Genomic DNA, 23790 nt, shown 5'->3' on the forward strand with positions numbered 1-23790 from the left:
CCAACTCAGGTGTTTGACTTCCATTATTTTAGTCACAGTGATTCTTTTACATACCTTAGCACACACCATAATCAAGACCAAGCAAAATAATCATAATTATTAACCATGGCTATCTAATTATGAAATAAAGTAAAGGAAAATAAAACATTAAACAAAACACAGATGACAGAACACAGTTGATAAACTGGTTACTTCCATTTCAATCCCTTCTATATGTGTCTCGATGGAGTACTTCTGGCAGAGATTACACCTCTGAGAGTGAAACTGCCTTGGTGGGCCAATTCATTTGGTAAGTTGAGACCAAGGTCTTATTTTCCCAAATTATCATGAAGCCAAACTTTTTATATCCTTAGATAACTGAGAAGGGTTATAGATGAGCAAAATAATTTTGTTTAGGGAAAAGTGAATCCTATTGGTTATTAAGAATAACCACAGAGTTCATAATTGGGCAAGGTAAGCAATCTTAACTAAATCATAGGATAGTGAAGGAAATATTTAAATCAATTACTTAGAAGAAGCTATTTAAGGAGCTGCTTTAAGATATGCAGTATTCATAAATGGCCTATCTTAAAATCCAATTAAATCCCACAATTTCTCTGTTTACAATGTTTAGCCCCTGTCTTCACTCCAAGAATATGTGGTCTAACCACTTGGTGTCTAACTGAAGAACTGTTAGCATTTTAAATTACAACAGCAATTTCATATCTTAATAAAATCATACAAGAGTTTAAATCTAATCACTTGGCAGTGTCTTAGTTAACCAATCCATATTGAAGTCTTGGGGAACTTTTCCGTGGGTTGGTTTCCTCTTGAGTCCTCTCAAATCTATCTGTGACAGCTTCTTGTAGAGATGGGCAGGATGAGTTGTGGAGCACTTGTGTATAAGCAAGGTAGCAGAGGGGATGTGGTGGGGAATTCTCATTTCAGGGTTTTATACTCTCTTCCTTCCTTTCCATGAAATTAGGAAAACACATCTCTTTCAGGCTTGTTTAAATTCAAAGTCGGTTGCTGTCACCCTTTCACTGGCTTCATGCTGTTGAGGTTTGGGTTAGGTGACACCCTCAGCTCCTGCATGTGCAGTATGCCTAATGAATATATAAAATTTCTTTTAACTGCTTTTGTTGTTCTTGTGATGGGAAAGCATCAGATACATTTTAAAGTTAGTTTTCATCTTTTTTTTTTTTATTCAGTCAGTTTTCTGAGATATCCCTTTAGTTCCATCAGGATTTAAAAGGAGTAGAAATTGTGTTTCAAATTAGTCCAAACATTCCTATTCTCTTTATAAACGTCAGCTCTCAAAATGGCCTTTTTTAATTAAATTCTTGGAGTCTTTAAGCTTCAATGGCCATCAAAGAAGGTATTGTCTTTTCTTTTTACCAATCTTTGAAGAGGTGGTTCTTGTCTTCATAAAGTTTGATAAGGGATTGCTGAAGCATTGCCAGATAACTAATCTCCCAATTAATATAAGCATTTCTTTACTCAAATGACTTCTTATGTTAGTAACTAGTTATAGCATCAAATGGCTTTGCTCTATTTGTACATAAAGCATTTTACCATTTACATAACAGTGATATTAGGAGCTGTGTCAGGAGCTTTGCATTTAATTAACTTCATTTGCAGATCTGCATTTCACAAAGATTTTTGCCATTTCAATATTTAAGAACTAAACAACAGTAAAATATTTCCAACCACATATGTTTTTCCTTAAGCTTTAAAAGACACAAGCAGGAATTTTCCATTGAAAAGAAAAGGCTGGCGATTGTGGTATAGGCTCATTTTATGACTTAGATGTATCGATAATAAATTCCTTCACTCCTTCTTGCAATCAGGTCTCTTCCTAAAAGACGAATGTTTTACATGGTTACAGTCTTGTTATAGCAAGTAAACATCTATTGGATCTTTTGTTCAAAGCACAAATTTCAATAATAAGTTCATCTTTAAAACATGGCACAACAGAAAGTAGTACAAAGTTAAAGCAAGGTATACTTTAAAATCCAGCTTTTCTGAATTTGTACAGCACTTAGGGGCAATAAAAATCCTTATGGCTAAGAAGGAGTTACTTGCTTGTCCTGGGGGACAGAAAGCAGAAACCTGCTGGAATGTCTTTGATTGGCTATATGCTTGGTAACATAACTAGCTAAATGTAGTATGTACTGTTATATTTTCAAGCATGCGGGCTATTACATACTTGTAGCTATATCTTAGTAGTCAATAAAGGCAGAAACAAGTTTGTAACTACCTTTAAAAAGTGTTATACTGTAAATATAATTTTTGTATCAATATTGAGATCTTTCCCCTACAGTGTCCTGTAAGTGGTTATTTTTTTCATATCAGTAATCCCCTGCATATATAAATTATACTTAGGCTTGGCAGAATTATATATATATATATATAATTTCGATGGATAGTATCAAAGTTTATTTTAAAGCATTTTTTCAATTTTTGTCTATTTTAAATTTTCACAGACATGGGAAATTATGAGTGAGTTAGACAATGGGAGTGTCAAACAATAATTAATGACAGTAGACATTGAGATTCAAAAAGTTAATGCTTTAGAATTGTTAAAAACACAAACTGTCAACATCATATGTCAAAATACACAAAGTAAGTATCCTTAAATAAAACTTTAATAGGGTTTCAAGCAGCATTTTTCTTTCTTCATCTATCTGTAAATTTATATTATCATCAACAGAAATATTTTCGTTGGTGTGTGTGTGTGCGTGAATGCAGTGAAATTGACATTTACCGATTAAAAAGTCTTATCTTTCTAGATGTAGTTATATTGCAAAGGTGCATTCATCCCCTTTACTTTTTAATTCTGTTTGTATTGCATGGGAAGAGCCTGCTGTTTTCCCCGCAGTTTATCATCTGTTTAAATTGGCTCTTGGGAATGACCTGGGCGAGTACTGTAAAAGCTCTCTGACTACATTAGCAATGGATAGAGCTACAGAAGTTACTAACACAGGTTGTTGAGTTATTTTGTTGTTGTTTTTTTTCCCCAGATGAGGATAGGAATTCATTCAGGATCAGTTCTGACTGGAGTTGTTGGTGTGAGAATGCCACGTTATTGTCTCTTTGGAAACAACGTCACTCTGGCAAGCAAGTTTGAGTCAGGAAGTCATCCGCGTCGCATCAATGTCAGTCCAACCACGTACCAGTAAGTGCTGCTAGTCTTTCTGGGTTGCTTTGATTTCAGCCTTGGTTTTTGAGTGAAATCTTGTGATGCATCCTGCAGTCTCCACCCCCTCCGGGGCAGCTGCAAAATTCCCACCAAATGAAATGAGTGAAACATTGGGAGAGGCTGGGAAGGAGCATTCCAGAGGCCCTTTTCACTGCTACAGGACATACTGCTGCAGAGCTAAGAGTGAGCTGTTGGCAGGCCAAAGGAATGGCAGGGAAATGGCCAGTAAATCCATATATCAGCTAGCCTAAAATAACACATAAGTGGGCAATGTCTACCCTACCTCCCCCATACCATGTACTCCATGGATATTGTTATAGTTTTTAGCTGAGGGTTATGTTCCTCACCCCTATGTGGACTTGATGTAGGAAGGTGCTATTCCAATGGCTTATAAGAGTACATTTAATTTTACTGATGAGGCTGAGATTTCAGAGTTCTATGTATGGTTGGAGGAAAATGTATTGTTTAGCACTGTCAAGAGGCACTCAATAAAAACATTTTCATAATGCAAGAAAAAGATAGAAAATGGCAAAGCGTTCTCATTGCTAACCCTTTGGAGAAATTATGCAAATTCAGAGTACTTTTGATTAAATCAGGTTGTGAGAAACAGCTGGCCTAAAGAAAAGTTCCTCTAATTGTTCAGATTTGACAGCTTGACTATAAGAATTTCTACAATTTGATTAGTTCCTACGTGCTCATTTCTTTGTCAAGAGATCTATATCTCTCTTGTTCTTCTACATTATTTGTCGTGTGAAGTAATTTTCTGAAGCATCGCTTTGCCCAGGCTTCAGCATTTAGCTGAATGGTGGTTTACAGTATTACAGCAATTAAGCCATGCTGCATTTTTTTTTCAGTCATGCATTTCCATATTTATTTTTCCTGTACCTATCTATGTAAATTAAAGTTTTAAATGGAATTTCTTCATCCAAGACTTGAAGCTTCTGATATGCTAAAATATAAAGCAGTGGGAAACTAAAGTTAAAAAGTAATTAAAACTGGTGAATGAAATGACATTCATCTGGAGAACCCATTCATGTCAGATAAAACTTACACAACAGAAGATGTGCAGTTACTTGAGTAAGAGGCAGACATACTGAGCAGATTTTTGATCATGAAGTACCCAGCGGTGGCTTCAGACAGTTGCATTGTGATAGAGAAGAAGAACCGGGACCCAAACTAATCTTAAGTAGGGCAAAACTCTGCGCATTATTTTAAATTAAAATTAGAAAATCTCTCTTCTCTTTAAAAATATTGGAACCTAGCTTCTTGACCTCAGTGTAATCAAAACATAAAAAGTCTTTTCAGGGTTTTTTCCTGGTTCAAGGGCTTAATGACTCTTAGGTGCGGTTACTTTATCCTTCAGTGAATGAATTCCCATAGAAGTCAGTGGGTGAAAGTCACCCCTGTTTAGACTAGCACCAGGTCTTTGCAGCACTTAAATCCGCCTTCAGCCATATTTTGAAGACTTTTTGCCCTCTATTGCTGAAGGCTGTCTCCATTCCCATCTGTTCCTATTGCTGGTTCTGGAAGTCCTGTCTGTGTTAGAGAGATCTTTGAAGAAGGGAGAGACTTTGATGTTAGTTACACAAATATAAACCTGGAGGGCTGGAATTCTGCTGAAATCAGTGGCCATTGTGCCAGTTGACATTGGTGTTATTGAGAGAAGAATTTGGCCTTTAGAGGAAATCCAGCCAGGAAAAGTAGATATATGTTTTTTGTGAGTCTGATGAAAGCTCAGTACAGAAACAGAATGTTAGAATTCTTACCTTTTAAATGTCCAGTGCTGTTCCTAGTGGTTTCAGTAGCCATTCTGTTATTACTTTGACTGCAACAGTGAAACATTAGCCTTACTATGGGACTGGAGAACGGATCCTGGGATGTGTTGTATCTGCTTTGCACCATGCTACCTTTAAAGCCAATTTAACTAGCCCTGGGAGGATTGCCCCTGTGTGTGATCTCCTGGTAGTATAGGCTGGTGCAAAGGCTCGCTTACATCACCTTCCACTGTGCCACAAATGAGGGGTGTGGCTACCGTAACGGGGATGTGGCCATGTCTTCCTACAACCCTGCCAGTCCCCTGCTGCCAATTCAATGCTTGAGCTAACTGGCTGCTTGCATGACACAGAATAGCTTTTAGGCTACTATAAGGTATTTTGGGGGCGCAACCCTGGAAACAGCCACTCAGGATTGGAGGAGCACAAAAGTGAGCATTGCACCACCTGTGAATCCCCTAGGTTGTATGTCAGAGTTCCCTCCCCACTCTAAACTCTAGGGTACAGATGTGGGGACCCACATGAAAGACCACCTAAGCTTATTTCTACCAGCTTAGGTTAAAAACTTCCCCAAGGCACAAATTCCTTCCTTGCCCTTAGTATCGCTGCCATCACCAAGTGATTTAAACAAACATTCAGGGAAGGCCACTTGGAGCCCTACCTCCCCCAAAATATCCCCCCAAGCTCCTACACCCCCTTTCCTGGGGAGGCTTGAGAATAATATCCTAACCAATTGGTTACAAAGTGAGCACAGATCAAATCCCCTGGGTTCTTAAAAGAAGTTTATTTAAAAAAAGATAAAAGAATCACCTCTGTAAAATCAGGATGGAAGATAACGTTACAGAGTAACAAAAAGATTCTAAACACAGAGGATTTCCCCTCTGGGCAAAACTTTAAAGTTACAAAAACAGGGATAAACTTCCCTTTTAGCCCAGGCAAAATTCACAAGCTAAAACAAAAAATAATCTAATGTATTTCCTTACTATTATTTACTATTACTATTAATAGTAGATGCTTAGTTCAGATATGGCTTAGGGAAATGTATTTTCCCTGCCCTGGCTCCTCACTGACTCAAAAAGAGCAAAGGAACATGAAAACAAAAACCTTCGCCCACAGATTTGAAAGTATTTTCTCCCCTTATTGGTCCTTTTGGTTAGGTGCGAACCAGGTTATCTGAACTTCTTAACCCTTTACAGGTAAGGAGGGATTTTATGCTACCTTTAGCTGTATGTTTATGACATTGTATCACTAGCACTTTGGCCAAAGGGCTCTAAAATTTGTCTCCATTCTGTGCAGTCCCAGGAAATATAATCCAAGTATTTTTATTAACCCAAATTTATTTGCTCAATCCTGTTCTCACCTCAGTCAACTGGAAAACTCCCATTGACTTTAACAGAATGGGCCAATATAGCAATTTCCCCTGCTCCTCCCACCCCACTCTCTGTCCCTCCCAAAATTAACCTAACAAGGAAACTATAGCCTTACATTTTTAAAGTATTGACAGGGGCAGGAAAGAAGGTCTCTTCCATTCATGTGTTTCAGACTGAGTTTCAAATGATTGAAATTCCTGTCTTAAACTAACAAAATGTATAGCTTCTGACTCACTTTGTAACCTACTCATTCCAGGGGATAAAAGAAACACATGCTACAAACACGTGCCTTCCTAAACACATGCCACTGAGCTATGAAACTAAAATAATTGCTTATATTAGGGTTAATATCCACAGTTTTTTGAAATAGCATGAATAATAATGATTTTGCTGAACAGAATTAATTCCTTTTCCTTACAACACCCATGGTGAGAAGAAAACAGGAAGTTCACTTAGTTGCCTTGACATCTGAAAATCCTTCTTAATACCCAAATCTCTTTCCCTTTGCTAGTTTGTGGAGGATGCCTGGGTTTTGTTTTTAGATTAGCCCTCGGAAACCATCCCATTCTAAACATCTGAGTGGCTCTCAGAGGATTTGAAGGGTCTTGGGGACCAGATTGCCTTTTTCTTCTTCCACAATGGGGAGGCAACCCCTGTATCCTGACAAGAACGTGAAGGGCACTCCACAAGGGGAAGTTCTTCTTCCTACACAGCCTTCTCCCAAGTACTTTTCCATGAGAGGATTGATTTGGCTTGTTGTTTGATTTGCCTTGATAGCCATGAAGATAATGCCAAAAATTAACCCACAGGAGTCTACAGGACTCACCCTTACTTCACTGAGCATATAAGCTGGCTTGTGTGTTCCTCATGCTGGAAAAATATAGCCTACCCTTTGAAATTATCCTGGTTTTATATTTCAAAGGTACATGTTCTGTCTATTTCTATAAAATATTTTATGTATATTTTTGCATGTATTATACAATACAGTATTATATTAACATTTATGGCAACAGAGCAATATCAATACAATAAGTATTAAATATTTAGCATATATGTTCAGCAAAATACATAAAATTAAAATTAAAAGATTATCTACTAATTTCTAACCTAGTTAAACATTGGACATGCTACTAGGAACCATATTTTGTTGTATATTCAGTCATTTTAACACCATTTCACTTGCTGTTGCACACAGTACAAATAATGAAGGGTAATTAAAATAAGAACATAAGAATGGCCATATTGGTCAGATCAGTCGTCCATCTAGCCCAGTATCCTTTCTTCCAACAGTGGTCAATGCCAGGTGCTTCAGAGGGAGTGAACAGAACATGGCAATTATAAAGTGACCCAGTCCAAGCATTTGGCAGTCAGTGGCTCAGGGACACCAAGAGCATGGGATTGGCTAATAGCCACTGAAGGATCTATCCTCCAGGAACGTATCTAATTCTTTTTAAAACCTAGTTAATCTTCTGATCTTCACACCATCCACCTGCAACAAGTTCCACAAGTTGACTGTGTCATGTGAAGAAGTACTTCCTTTTGTTTGTTTTCAGCCTGCTGCCTATTAATTTCATGGGGTGACCCCTGGTTCTTGTGTTATGTCAATGAGTAAATAACACTTCCTTATTCACTTTCTCCACACTATTCATGATTTTATAGACCTCTGTCATATCTACCCTTACCTAACTCTGTTCCACGCTCAACAGTCCCTGTCTTTTTAATCTCTCCTCATAACGGAAGTTGTTCTATCCCCCTAATTGTTTTTGTTGCCCTTTTCTGTCATATTCCAATTTAACATATCTTTTTTGAAATGGGGCAAAAGAACTGCATGCAGTATTCAAAGTGTGGGAGTACCATGGACTTAGATAGTGTCGTTATGATATTTACTGTCTTATTATCTGTCCCTTTCCTAATGGTTCCTAACATTCTGTTAGCTTTCTTGGCTGCCGCTGCACACTGAGTGAATGTTTTCAAAGAACTAACCACAACGACTCCAAGAGCTCTTCCTTGCGTGGTTATTTAGTTATTTTGATCTCATTTTGTATGTGTAGTCAGGATTATGTTTTCCAGTGTGAATACTTTGCATTTATCAACACTGAATTTCATCTGCTATTTTGTTGCCCAGTCACCCAACTGTGTGAGCTCCCTTTGTAGCTCTGCATGGTCTTCTTTGGACTTAACTATCTTGAGTAGTTTTGTATCGTATGCAAACTTTGCCACCTCACTGCTTACCCATTTTTCCAGTTCCTTTATCAATATGTTGAACAGCACTGCTCTCAGTACAGATCCCTGCGGGACACCTCTATTTACATTTCTTCACTGTGAAAATTGACCATTTATTTCTAACTTTTATTCCTACCCTTTGTTTTCTGTCTTTTAACCAGTTACTGATCTATTAAGAATCTTTGGTGCGGGACCTTGCCAAAGACTTTCTGAAAGCCCAAGTACACTATATCCACTGGTTTCAGAGTGGTAGCCGTGTTAGTCTGTATCAGCAAAAACAATGAGGAGTACTTGTGGCACCTTATAGACTAACACATTTATTTGGGCGTAAGCTTTTGTGGGCTAAAACCCACTTCATCAAATGCATGGAGTGGAAAATATAGTAGGAAGATATATATAGCAGTACATGGAAAGATGGAGTTGCCTTACCAAGTGGGGGGTCAAGACAATTCAATTAAAGTGGGTTATTATTAACAGGATGAAAATCACTTTTGTAGTGGTAATCAGGGTGGCTCATTTCAAACAGTTAACAAGAAGGTGTGGGTAATGGTAGGGGCAAATTAGCATGGGAACATTAGTTTTTTTAGTTCTTGTGATGACCCATCCACTCCCAGTCTTTATTCAGGTCTAATTTGATGGTGTCCAGTTTGCAAATTAATTCCAGTTCTGCAGTTTCTTATGGGAGTCTGTTTTTGAAAAAACTTCAAAAACTTGAAAACCAGACTCCAACTGGAACACCCTTGCCTTATGTTGTTGATACCATCAAATAATTTTAATAGATTGGTGATGCATGTTTTCCTTTTTAAAAAGTTGTGTTGACTCTTCCCCCAACAAATCATGTTTATTTATGTGTCTGATAATTCTGTTATTTACTATAGTTTCAACAAGTTTGCCTGGTACTGAAGTTAGGCTTACCGGCCTGTAGTTATAAAGATCACCTCTGGAGACTTTTTAAAAAATCGTGTTGCATTAGCTGTCCTCTAGTCATCTGGTACAGAGGCTGATTTAAGTGATAGGTTACACACCACAGTTAGTAGTTCTGTAATTTCATGTTTGAGTTCCTTCAGAACTCTTTGATGAATCACATCTGGTGCTGGTGACTTATTACTGTTTAATTTATCAGTTTGTTCCAAAACTTACTCTATTGATACCTCCACCTCGGACAATTCTTCTTTGAGTGCTTGCTCATGTCAATTCCATATTAGGTCCATTCTATATTAGGTGTTTGTGCTTGCCACATGCACCAGTGCCGGAAGTTTTTCCTTCAGCAATATCCATAGGGGAACGGCTCTGGCGCCCTCTGGAGTGGCACCAGCATGGCACGGTATAAGTGACGCCACTGGTTCCTCCCACCCTCAGGTCCTTCTTGCTGCCAGTGACGGTACTGGAATGTCTGCTGCTTCGGCTAGCATTGTTTCATTCTCTGTTCTTGCGAACTTTGAAAATTTGTAATATAGTTGTATATAGTTAGTAATTTCTTAGTTACCCTTAGTAGTAGTTCTCAAATGCTTTGTTATTCCCAAACGGGACTCAGCCGGGGGATGGGGCATGCCCCAGTCCACAGGCTTTAAGTCCTGCAATCGTTGCAAACGGCCAATGCCTGTCAGCGATCCTCATACCAGCTGCCTAAGGTGCTTAGGCAAAGGGCATATAAGTGATAAGTGCCGTATCTGCAAGTCCTTTAAACCTAAGATGAAGAAGAAACACGATATCCATCTGAAAGCGCTCCTAATGGAGTCGGCACTCACTCCAGCACCGGAGCAGCAGTCTGACTCCGCACCGAGCACCGCAGCCTCCGTCTGCAGTGCTCCGCTGGTGCTGTCCACGAGCCGGCATCAGTCCCCCTCCACGGCTCCGGTCAAGAAGCCGAAAAAGACCATGAGGGGAAGATCTCCTACCTCTCGTAAAGGAAAGGAGAGGGCTGGGGGTGAGCTACGACCCATTCCGGGCAGCTTCGGTTGGGCCCCAGCTCAAGTCGAGTGGTGCAGCCCATCCCATATTTGACCTGCGACTCCGGATAGCGGCGCAGGCCCCGGCCAGCTTCAGGTGCCATCGACACCCGAAGTCCTTCAAGCAGTTCAGGAGATCCTGGTGCTCCCGGTGCCATCCACACTGGCTCCAGCAGTACCCCGGTCTCAGGGAAAACCGATGCTGGGGCCTATGCATGTGTCCCTGCCTCAGCAGCACCATTCCCCATTGAGAGGGACGTCTCACCATCACTCGCATGCCTGAAGCCATCACACCTCAGGATTAGAGAGACAGGCTCAGCAGAGCCCTCTTTGGTCACCAATCAAGGGACTCGAGGTGTACCTCGCCGGTAGATTGGTGCAGACTTTTTGAGGCACCCGCCACCCAGCAAGAACTCCAGGTCCAGCCCCAACAGTCTACAAGGGCCCAGTACCGATCATGGGACCGATTGAGGATCAGAGCCATCATTGCAGATTGCCGAGCCATCATTGCCCGTTTCCTAACAGTAGGTCGCTCTACTTGGGAAGATCCTCCTAGCAGTCAACCCATATTAGCTCCTGGTCCCATTTGATGTCCTGGTACCGGTCGAGTAGCCTGAGGCATGGATCGCTGGGTCTCCGACGCAGATCTGCTGAACGTGGTCGGTCTCTGAGATCCCGACCAAGATGCCCATCTCGCTCGGACAGGTCAGCTTCGGGACACAGTGATCGGCACGGGTCGGACAAGAGCTGCCACTCCATCCGATCCTGGTCGCCTGGTACCAACCGCTCCATTTATACTTCCGGCATGGAGCGAGGTTCCCTAACCGCGGGACAAACCCCAGTACCTGCGGTGCCACCTACAGCATCAGTGCCGAAACCTGTTCCATGGCCCCAGGTGCAGTGGCTGGGGCCATGGTACCCATGGAACCCTTGGGGGTTCACCCAGCCCTCCGAGACTGCCCGGTCGGCATTGGGAGCCTTGGTCTGGCCAGTGGCCTCGGTATCCCGTTCCCCTCCGGTGCTCAAGACTTCACTGAGTAAGACCCCCACAGGTCCAGGAGGACCCAGGGGAGCAAACTGATGGACCAATGGAAGTAGAGGTCCCTGCGGCACCAGCATTGTCCTAGTCCTTGCCAGATGAGGCTATCAAGGGGGCCCCACACCCAGTTCCTCAAGACGACGCCAAAGCACACCAGGAACTTTTGAAGAGGGTCACGTCCAACCTGGGGCTTCAGGCAGAGGAACTGGAAGAGCCCTTGGACTCTGTTTGACGTCCTCTGCTCCTCAGCTCCTGCAAGTGTGGCCCTACTCCTTCATGAAGGGGTTTCCAAAATCACTAATGCCCTGTGGCAAACCCCCTCTTCCCTGGCCCCCCTCTCTAAGAGGGGCAAACACAAGTACTTTGTGCCAACCAAGGGGCATGAGTACTTGTACTCCCACCCTGCCCCCATTTCCCTTATGGCAGAGGCAGTTAACCACAAAGAGAGGCAAGGACAACCCAGGGCCATCGCTAGAAATAAAGACTTGAGGAGGCTGGGTCTCTTTGGACGTAAGATGTATTCATCTTCCAGCCTTCAGCTGAGAGTGGCCAATCACAAAGCCCTCCTTGGCTGATATGACTTTAATATGTGGCAGCCATGGCCAAGTTTGAAGGGTCACCCCCCGAGGCTTTCAAAAAGGAGTTCCGAGCGATCCTCAATGAGGGCACAACTGCGGCCAGGGCGACACTCCAAGTGGCATCAGACGCCACTGATGCTGCTGTCCGCACCAGGGCTTCCACTATCTCCATGTGGCGACCCTCCTGGCTGCTCCTCTCTGGATTGTCCTCTAAGGCTCAGCAGTCAATGCAGGACTTGCCCTTTGATGGCTGAGCCCTATTTGCGGAGCAAACAGACAACAAGTTGCATGGCCTCAAGGACTCCCGCACCACCCTGAAAACCCTGGGTCTCTATGTCCCAGCCCCAGCACGTAAGCAGTTCAAACCGCAGCAGCCTCAGGGCCAGGGAAGCCAGCCTCAGCAGGACCATCTCCACAAACGAGCCATGGGTACATACGCCGTCTGAGCCACCTGCCTCCACCCTCAGCCCAGTCGGGCTCGACCCGTGCCAAGCAAGGGGCCAAATGGCCGTTTTGAGGGTGCGCTCGAGGGCGAACTACCAGACTATTCCCCGGATCCATCTGTCACAGTGTTCTCCAACTGCCTTTCCCTTTTCCTCCCTGCTTGGACCACTATAACCTCAGACCGATGGGTCCTCAGCACAGTGGAGCAGGGTTATACCCTCCTGTTCCTTTCTACCTCTCCTTTCCTTCCCACCTTCCCCATCCCTCTTCAGGGACCCCATCAAGGGCAGCTCCAGGTCTCAAGTCCAAAGGGATGTCACGGTGCTGCTCTCTGGGCTTATTGGTAAACAACAAAGTCGATGTTAGTGCCAGTGCAGAGGATAGAGTTCATCGGAGCAGTCCTCGACTCGACCTGCGCCAGAGCATTCCTGCTGCTGGAAAGGTTCCATGCGTTGACGAACCTCATCACAGAAGTCTCCGTGTTCCCTTTGACTACAACCAGGGTCTGTCTGCACCTGCTGGTCACATGGCAGCATGCACTTAGATGACCCGTGATGCCAGTCTCCGAACGCAGCTACTGCAACAATGGCTGGGGACAGTCTATTCCCAGTCCCGAGACTCCCTGGAAAAGATTGTTATTCCCCAGCCAATACTCACCTTGCTGCAATGATGGACCGACCGCAGGACAGTCTTCAAGAGGGTTCTGTTCAACAACCTACTTACTCCATCAAGTTGGTGTCAGACGCCTTGGACCTCAGCTGAGGTGTGCACCTCGGCGAACTCCAGATACAGGGAATGTGGTCCCTGGAGGAGGCAAAGTTGCACATAAACGTCAAAGAGCTCTTAGCAGTCCGGCTGGTGTGCAGATTCTTCCTGCCACATCTGTTGGGCAAGGTGGTACAAGTCCTGACAGACAACACTGCCTCTCTGTTCTACATCAACAGGCAAGGGGGAGCGCACTCGTCGGCTCTCTGTCAAGAGGTGTTCCATCTGTGGGACTTCTGCATCAGGCATGAAATTCATCTGGAAGCTTGTCACCTTCCTGGTGTCAAAAATACATTGGCAGACCATCTCAGCAGGGACTTCTCCTCTCACCACAAGTGGTCGCTCCATCCAGAGGTAGCCTGCATGATCTTCCAAAAGTGGGTGAATTCCCCAAGTGGACCTGTTCACTACCAGACAGATCAGGAAATGCCACCAGTTTTGTTCTTGGCAAGGTCTGAGCAAGGGCTCTCTCTCTGATGCCTGCCTTCCTGTCATGGTCAGGGAGCCTGATGTACGCGTTCCCTCCGATTCTGCTGATCAGCAGGGTTCTGGCAAAGATCAAGAGAGACAAAGTGTGGGTTATCATGATTGCCCCGGCATGGCCTTGCCAACACTGGTTTGGCACGCTCATGAACTTGTCAACAGCCCCTCCCTGGCCCCTGCCCAACCTCCTGGACCTGCTGTGACAGGACCATGGTGGGCTCCTACACCCCAATCTCAAATCCCTACACGTCTCGGTGTGGATGCTGTGTGGTTAAACCCAGAGGAGCGGACCTGTTCGGAAGGAGTCCAACAGGTCCTCCTGGTGAGTAGGAAGCCCTCAACTAGATTGACTTACCTGGCCAAGTGGAAGAGGTTTTCCCACTGGGTATCTGAACATGGCATCTCTCCCTCATGTTCTTCCATACAGGCTGTCCTGGACTACCTGCTCCATTTGAGGAACCGGAGCCTGGCATACTCTTCCATTAGAGGGCATCTCGTGGCCATCTCCACTTTTCACCTGCCGATCCAAGGACAGATGGTGTTTTCCCATAACGTGACGGTCAGATTCTTGAGAGGGCTCGAGAGACTCTTTCCGCAGGTGCGGGTTCCAGTCCCACAGTAGGATCTTAACTTGGTGCTCTCTAGGCTCAGTGGCCCGCCCTTTGAACCGCTGGATTCCTGCTCCCTTTCCCACCTGTCATGGAAGGTCGCATTCCTGGTGGTAGTGACGTCAGCGAGACGAGTCTCTGAACTTACAGCCTTGACCTCAGAACCGCCGTACATGATCTTCTACAAAGATAAGTTTCAGCTGTGGCCCCACTGGTCTTCCTGCCAAAGGTGGTATCCACCTTCCATATGAACCAGGACATCTTCCTCCCAGTGTTCTGTCCCAAATGGCACAAGACCAGTGAAGAGAGATGTCTTCATGCCCTAGACATCCGGAGGGCCTTGGCTTTTTATTTAGAACGTACCAAGCCTTGATGTAAATCAGCTTAGCTCTTCATCGCTACAGCAGATAGGATGAAGGGCCTTCCGATGTCCTCACAGAGGATTTCCAATTGGATCATCTCATGCATAAGGACCTGTTACGACCTGGTGGGTATTCCGCCGCCACTGATTGTCAGAGCCCACTCAACGAGAGTGCAGGCATCTTCGGCAGCCTTCCTGGTGCACATCCCTATCCAGGACATCTGTAGAGTCACAACGTGGTCCTTTGTCCACACATTCATGGCTTATTATGCCATCACTCAGCAGGCCAGAGATGACACTGGGTTCAGCAGAGCTGTGTTGCAATCTACACGTCCGTGAACTCCTACCCACCTCCATGGGTACTGCTTTGGAGTTACCTAATATGGAATGCACATGAGCAAGCACTCGAAGAAGAAATGACAGTTACCTTTTCCGTAACTGGTGTTCTTTGAGATGTGTTGCTCATGTCCATTCCACAACCCACCCTCCTTCCCCACTGTCGGAGTTTCCGGCAAGAAGGAACTGAGGGTGGGGGGAGTCGGCAGCACCCCTTATACTGCGCCATGTGGGCACCACTCCAGGGGGCGCCAGAGCCGGTCTCCTATGGATACAGCTGAGGGAAAAACTTCCGGAACTGGTGCATGTGGCGAGCACACACACACCTAATATGGAATGGACATGAGCAACACATCTCGAAGAACACCAGTTATGGAAAAAGTAACTGTCTTTTCCTCAAAGTTGTCACCTAAATATTGAGAATAAAAAAAAGCTTTATCCTCTGAATCAGACATAGTTAAAGTTTCATTTAATTTTTTGTTCTACTTATTCACAACTTGTCTTGCCTAGTAATGCCACTCTTCTGGCTGGAATAAGGAATAAACTACATATTTTAAGAAGCAAAAGTTTTGAAGCCATAAGGCCAGATCCTCAACTAATGTAAATCATTATAGCAAAGGGTAATGATTGATTCCAGTGGAGATATGCCCAGTTTACACTAGCATAAAACTCTGGCCCTCAGTATAACTTCTCTGATGGAAATGTGGAGCTATTTCTTAAGAGTTGTTATTCTGTCTACCCAATTGTTGATAAACATATTAGTATTAGACATGCAAAGCTCAGTGATAAAAATGCGTATCTAGAAAACCTGAACAAGATGTTAGACCCATTTTATTTAATGTATTCATGTGAAAACCACTTGATCTTTTAAGAGAAAAAGCTACTCCTACAATACCTGTGCACTCTCTTTATGGCAGTGCAAAAAGGAAGTAGGGCTGGAATCTAAAAACCCCTGGTTATCTTTTCATTGGATTCAGTAGCACTCTGTGCAGCTCTTCACTTCACTCAGACCAAGAGCCTTTTTTCAGGATATTTGCAAGTGTCCTAACTTTAATCTGTTGTTTTAAAGTTAAATTCAGAGCTTCCTTTATCCATGTAGTGCTTTTGCAAACTGTCTGGTGTGCCTGCTTACCTGACCTCACCTGCTTCTTCCTAGCGCTATAAACAGGCCACCAGAAAACAGCAGAAAAATGTCCTCTGAGTTGTTGGGATTTTATCCCTTTATTTCAGAAAGCTGAAGAAAAATTATCTGAAAGCTCTTTGACATTTTATTACCATTGTTTTGTTATTAAATAGGCCATAAGCACTATTCTAGCTTTCCAGGAATCCAGTTTTCTTGGTTGAAAAGTGTCAATTTTCTTTCAGCTTTGACTGTCGTCCTTCTCCTTAAAGGTGTCCTGGGGTAAAGTTTGCTCATAGCTGGTTTAACACTTCTCAATACATTGCCATTTTGATGGGTGCATTGAGCCTCTAAAAGGGTCAGCCTTGCTTGGAAAAGATGTATCTTGGCTCCTTCCCCTGGTAGACATTTAAAACAACTCCTCAAATTAGGGTTTTGCACACTGAAGTAAAACCTGAGAATCCAGAGATGACATTTTGTCTCTATTGCAGCCAATGGCAAAACTCTCATTCACTTCAATGGGGCCAGGATTTCACCCCATGTCCTCATAGTGTCTGGGATAACCTCATAGTTTTGAACATGATATACATATGCCCAAATTTTCCAAAGGAGAAAGGGGAGAAAGTTCCAGGGTGAGCTCCATGGTGGTTACTCATGATGGCTATAGTGCACAGCATGATTTAGGAAAAAAATAATAACAAATGTGTGCTCACTGGATAAAAACAATCAGTAGAAGGCTTTCAACAAATTTCTTCTAGGCCTCTCAAAAGAAGTGGGTTTACCAGAGGGATTTCAAAGAGAAGAGTGAGCTATAGCTCACTTAAGAAAGATTTTCCACACGTAGCAGTTAGTGTGGAGGACAGTTAGATGATGGTTTGGAAGAAGTCAACAAATGGAATATCACTGAGAGTCGAAGGGACAGTGAGCGATACAAAAAGAATTGATGGCAGATAAGTTGGAAGGGGCAGAACTATGCAGGGCCCTAAGAACTTGAATTTAATACAGCAATACCAATAAAAATAATAATCCAGTACGGTTGTAAATAACTTTCTGTTTAATAGGATCTGCATGTGCAATTCATGAAACGGGAGACACCTTTAGTGCTGACATTACATCACATCAGATACTTCCATTCTTGCTATATTGCTGTGTTGATGAATGTACCTAATATTTTTGTTGTTGTTTAAAAAAGTAGTTCTTTAAAAAAACAAACAGAAAATGGTATGAAAATGAACTGGGTTTTCATCTTTATATCAGTTAAAACTACTGACATTCCTCATTAGGTATTTGTAACTTCCGGTGCCCCGCTACGGAGATTCTGCCCCACTTTTTTGTGCTTATGAAGCAGTCAGGTCCTGACAATGTGTCTAACACTCTTCAGCTTCCAAATGATAATATAACATTGTATAATATAAACAGTCATCAGCTCCCAAAATATAGTCACATTTTTAAAAGGCCTTTATTGGCTTCAGATATTTCCTTTTGAGTCCATAATCTGCCTGTATAAGAACCAGAGTTTAAAAATATAAATATAACATTTGCTGTTGCCTAGCAACAGCAACGAACCTTGGGCAGCCTTGCTCCAATTACACCTGTCTGGAAAGAACTCAAAGCTGTAAGACAGCGGGACTTAACAAAGGTTGCCTTTGAATCTATTGGGGATAAAAGCTCATTTTTGCTCAAAACATCTTGTTCTCTTGCTTTTGTCTCAGTTAGGGCTTTCAAAATGTTCTGAAGGCTGAAGACCCCACTTTGATCTGAATCCCTGACCATCACCGATAGATCCTGATTGGAAACACTGGGACAGCTCCAGCAAACCTCCCAGTGTAATCAATAGGGATTGCTTAGGGAGTACAGGACCCAAGTGTTTGTCTACATCAGGGTTAGAAAAGGTATTGAAGGAAAATAACACAGTCCTCTGTTCCTTCAATAAACTGTCTAGTTTGGGCTCATTCCTTAATTTCGCGTGGATGAATAAAAACTCCCTGTTTTCCATACTCTGGAAGCAAACACAATCTGTGGTTTCATGGGTCCCTTCTGCAGCATGTAAAATAGATTAATTCCATTTTTATTTATTGTTTACAGCCTTAATGTGTTGTTTGTTTACATAATACTATAATATACCTACCTTTATCCTGTCTAATTATATTACCATAAAATGCCTTTCCTCTGGGGATCTCAAAGCATTTAACAAAAGAGGGTAAGCATCCTTATTCCTATTTCACAGATTACTGCATTTAAAAATAATTACCTTTTGCCGCCTCCTTTCCTCTGCACTGCTTTTCCCAACACACGCATATACACCCATTATGGAAAAGGCCTGCAGAATTTATTAGAAATCTTATCATTTGTATAGACTTTTTAACCATTTTATAGAATTTTATATAAAATAATCCATGCTATAAATAGTTAAAGAAAGTGTGGAAAGGATATATTTCTCTCCTAAATTATATAGGCTTGTAGAGGAATTTGAATAGAAGCCAGATTCATTTCTGTAGGACTCTATTGATATATTTAATCTCTATTAAATTCTGTAGAATGGTTTACCACGAGGCTCTGTCTGCTGAATGATCAGGCACTTTGAGGATTCTTTCAAGAGCTTTTCAGGTTAATCAAATGCTATTTCTGGTCGCTTCTACAGTATTCTTTAGTTTTACATCTATCGGTTCCTCAAGATGGTGCATGTACAGTGTTCTGAGATACTGCCAAGCTGTTATACTTTTTTCTAATGCTCTAAAACAGACAGCAGACCTACTAGCTGCTGAGCTGCAGTGTATAGGCACAACAGGATCCTCCTCACCAGATTAATGGGAAATACAAATAGCAATATTGCGAAGCCAGAGGTGGGCATTTCTCAGGTGCTATACTGCACTCCAGGTGATGTACATTATGTCCTATAACAAAAGCAAAACACAGGACATTGTCCCTTTTGGAAATATGTTACAATTGAGCTGCAAGAAGGAAAAATACCAAGACCATTGCATCAATGCCAAAACCATAGGGTAAAATGTCAAAAGAATTAGAACCAGATATCTTAGCTCAGTATAAGTCTTCCGAATCCAAAGAATCTTTCCACAATAAATACAAATTGTAGTAGGAAGCCAAAGTCACTAAAATTTTGGACAAAATGGATCCATCCTGGACATTACAAAAGCAAATTAACATCCTCATCAGTTGTACTTTAGAAATACTTCTGACTGGGTACCGTAATGATCTGTCACTTCAATTCATATTGGAACAAGGGACTTGCCATGTCATATCAGACCAGTCATCCATGTAGTACAGTATCCTGTCTGTCAGTGATGAATACCAGATGCTACTGAGGAAGGCATAAGAAACGAGGGGTGGACAGTTTGAGGACAGCCTGCTCACAGAGGAAGCTTTATTTATAATCACATCAGCTAGCAGCAGGATATGTACATGTATACATACATGTGTATATTGATCCTATACAATTTACAGAATGATCTATTTATCTGGCTAATGAAATACAAAAAAAGCCCCATTAAAAGAACATTTATTAAGGTTTCAGAGTCAAGCACTCAAAAGTTAGGAAATGCCAGAATTAAGGTTGGGACTTCTAGATCCACAGCGCAAACCTCTACCAATTGAACTAATTGAGCAACTGGTTGCAGCAGTAGGTTTTTACCCTCCATGTGAATTTCAATAATTTTTCTAGGTGCCTAAAAGTTAGGTGTAACACCTAACTCCTTTTTGCGCATTCAGGACTCAGGCTTTTGAAACCCCCCCAGGCACCTAATTCCCATTGATTTTAGTGGGAGTTGTGCACCTAGGAATTTTTGAAACTCCTATTGCGTGGCTATCTGCATCACTAGATGTCTAAGTATCTTTAAATATTTGGCCCTTGGGTACTTTTGAACATTTTACCCCAGATCAATTTGATCTGTCATGTTACTCCCCCTCCATATAGCCTTGTTAGCTCCCTCCAAATTTTTACACAGTCTTCTCTAGTTTTGATAGAATTATAATTATCCAGGTACTCTGTGGCAAGTAATGAAACCCTCTGGTTGCCTACAGAAGGAAGATCTAAACATGGGGAATAGTTACTGAGTGAAGTAGATTAAGCAGACTCAAAAGGATTACTCACCAGCAGTTGTATTTTTTTATCAATCTGATTTCTAAATCGGAATGTTATACACACTAATGGAAAGCAGCAAATGTTGAGGCTGAAAAACTGAGGCAGAAAGGTCTAATTGCTTACCCAAGACCACAGGAGGAGTTAGTGTCACCGCAAAAGTCATGTGCTCTGCTATCCAGACCATGCCTCTCAACAAATACTTGCACTAATTAACTGGAAAAAGAAATAGTGGCAGTAGATTTGCTTTCAAATAGACAGTTGTAGACGAAACCACATTAACGGGGCTTTAAGGACTCACAGCTGAAGATGTACCTAAATTTCCTGCCAAATAGCCTTTGAAATCTTGTTACTCTCCACTATGGCTCCACCTACTGTTTAAGAAAATGGATATTTAGAAAAGCTTCAAGGAAGATGCATTTAAGGCAGGGGTGGGCAAACTACGGCCCAGGGGCCGCATCCGGACCTTCAGACATTTTAATCAGAACCTCAAGCACCAGCCGAGGTGCTTGTCCAGCTCTGCGCATGCTGTGGCTCCCACAGCTCCCATTGGCTGGCAACCGCGGCCAATGGGAGCTGCAGGGGCAGCGCCTGCGGATGGGGCAGCATGCAGAGCCACCTGGCTGCGACTCTGCGTAGGAGCTGGAGGGGAGACATGCCGCTGCTTCTGGGAGCTGTTTGAGGTAAGCGCCGCCCAGAGCCTGCACCCCGACCCCTTTCTGCACCCCAATCCCCTGCCCCATCCCTGATCCCCATCCCATCCGCTGAACCCCTCGGTCCCAACCCCTCCTGCACCCCAGAGCCTGCACCCCCAGCTGGAGCCCTCACCCCCATTCATACATCCTTGCCCCCTCCCGTACCATGAACTCCTCATTTCTGGCCTCACCCCAGAGCCCGCACCCCCGGCTGGTGCCCTCACCCCCCCCCGCACCCCAATCCCCAATTTTTTGAGCATTCATGGCCCACCATACAATTTCCATACCCAGATGTGGCCCTCAGGCCAAAACGTTTGCCCACCTCTGATTTAAGGGTTTCCCTAAAGCCCTGTCTGAGTTGACCCCACCCAGAAACACCCAGTCTTTCAAATGGTTCCTGTTTCTGTTTTCATGCTGATGCCTTTAAATAAAATTGGGGAAGCTAAATTTAGAAAAAAATGTTCCCAAGCAGAATAATGTATTCCCAAACACAGTGTATTTCTGGGCAATGGCAGCAATGCTTCTAGTAGTTTAGTGACAGCTGCTTTTTTTGGAAGAATTTAAACAGCTCAGGAGAATTTCAGATTAGGAGAAGAAACTGCCAAAGATATTAAATTATGAATGAATATTTGAGGAATTCTGCCCCCAGCCCCCAAACATCAACAAAGGGACCAAGCTGAATTAGGGACCAATCCTGAGCAAGTCACATGAGCACTTGTGTGATCAGGTCTAAACAACAACTTGGGTGTTGTATGTAGCCAGATACTTGAGTGGCACCCAGCATCTTCATCTATTAAAATCCTTCTGTAAAAGCATCTTGTACAATAAAAGGTCCAAAATGAAATCCACAGAAGGGAGAGCAGGGAGAAGTGCATTTGAGTATTTTCAGAAGAGTTGGTAAATAGATGTTGCTGAGCCACTGAGGTTGTACATCAACCTCATCCCCATCAGTATGACACATGCTGGGGCTAGAATAGCTTTATGTAGAATTTAAGCTTCCAACTGAAGGAATGGCTTATGCTATCAGACTCACAGAGCCAGCACTGTGACTTGGAATCAGTAAACGCTCAGTGGATATTAGTAGTGCCAGGGTGACTGTTGACTGACCACCTAATCCCCATGTAGCTATTCGGTAATTTATCCACTACTATGACTCTTGATATACTGCACAGTCCTATATTATGTGACCTATTTTTTATTAGCCTCTTGCTTTTGGAGATTGTCCAAATGGCCTTTCATAGAATATCAGGGTTGGAAGGGACCTCAGGAGGTCATCTAGTCCAACCCCCTTCTCAAAGCAGGACCAATCCCCAACTAAATCATCCCAGCCAGGGCTTTGTCAAGCCTGACCTTAAAAACCTCTAAGGAAGGAGATTCCACCACCTCCCTAGGTAACCCATTCCAGTGCTTCACCACCCTCCTAGTGAAAAAGTTTTTCCTAATATCCAACGTAAACCTCCCCCACTTCAACTTGAGACCATTACTCCTTGTTCTGTCATCTGCTACCTCTGAGAACAGCTGAGCTCCATCCTCTTTGGAATCCCCTTTCAGGTAGTTGAAAGCAGCTATCAAATCTCCCTCATTCTTCTCTTCTGCTGACTAAACAATCCCTCAGCTCCTCCTCATAAGTCATAAAGCTTTTATTTGGATAAAATTCCAACTCCCAAGACACAGTGGCAGGAAATCCTCTTCTGCACCACACTCTAGTGAAAATCTTTTTAAATCGCATTTTATGCCACTTATTCTACTTTTACGTTCTAAAAAAGATTCCTTTGCCCAACTGGGGTTAGTAACAAAACTATTAGAATGATATTAACACCTGTGGGCTACAAAGTAGCACAACTGTAGAATCCAAATTAAAAAGGGAGTTAGAACCACATTTCAGCCATGCTGATTTCTTCAGACGTCACCAAAGTGTCATCCCTGCTACTCATTCTCTCTTCGTATCTTATTTGCTTCCCAAGCTGAGATGGGGTCCATGGGTCAAACATTACCTCTGACTTTCTATTTCGTGTGTGTATATTAAAGGAGGAGTTCTTGGCTTAACTTTCAGAACCTGAAGCAATGTCTTACCTAAGCAACAGTTCAGTGCATGACTCTTTTCTCACTGATTTAGGCCATATACAGTGTAAAGGAATAAGGAAATAGTTGCATTCTGAGGCCATGGGCCAGATCTTCAACTCTGGTTAAGTCACTTTTGTGCCCCTCCATCAGCACAGAGGGTCCTGAAAGCTGTCTCAGCCAAGCGACTGAGAAGTCCTGAATTCTCAAATGGGGCAAAGCCATGTAGCTGGCCTTATCCACCCACCTCCCCTTTGGCACAGGGGGTTTTATATGGCAGAGCTGAAATGTAGCATGCTCTGGTGATCCTGGGCTGGTAGAACATTCCCTAGGGGATAGTTCCAGTTGGTATTAAATAGTGATAGTTTTGTGGCTCCTTTAACTTCTGCTGGAGACCAGTGCAGCCCCTGTCTATCCTCGGGATCAGGAGAGCTTAGAGGGTCTAGTTTTATCTCTTTGAGCTTCAAAGAAAAAAAATGAGTTTCAAACTGGTGGGGCTAATTCTTACACCTGTTAACGCCCTCCTATTGGTTGATCTTCCTGCTACTGCCCCACCCTTCCACTTGCAATTTCCAGCAACTTGCACAAGCTCATAACTTCTGGAGCTTGATTATTCATTTCCTTGCACCTTGTGCCATCACTGACACTCAAAATTGTAACATTTCTCACCCACTTTGCACAGGTGTAAGGCCCCAGTCCTGCACCTGGC

The 23790-nt window shown here is 43.0% G+C and overlaps 1 protein-coding gene across 1 annotated transcript in view; it reads left to right on the top strand.

The window, feature by feature from the left end:
* GUCY1A2 (guanylate cyclase 1 soluble subunit alpha 2) overlaps positions 1-23790 on the top strand; it is a 281924-nt gene that overhangs the window by 252150 nt on the left and 5984 nt on the right. Inside the window, exon 7 of the mRNA XM_034758855.1 lies at positions 3003-3157. Within this exon, the coding sequence (XP_034614746.1) occupies positions 3003-3157 (155 nt within the window). The remainder of the gene's footprint in view (positions 1-3002; positions 3158-23790) is intronic.

The sequence above is a fragment of the Trachemys scripta genome, chromosome 1, assembly GCF_013100865.1.
Source record: "Trachemys scripta elegans isolate TJP31775 chromosome 1, CAS_Tse_1.0, whole genome shotgun sequence".
Lineage (NCBI taxonomy): Eukaryota > Metazoa > Chordata > Testudines > Emydidae > Trachemys > Trachemys scripta.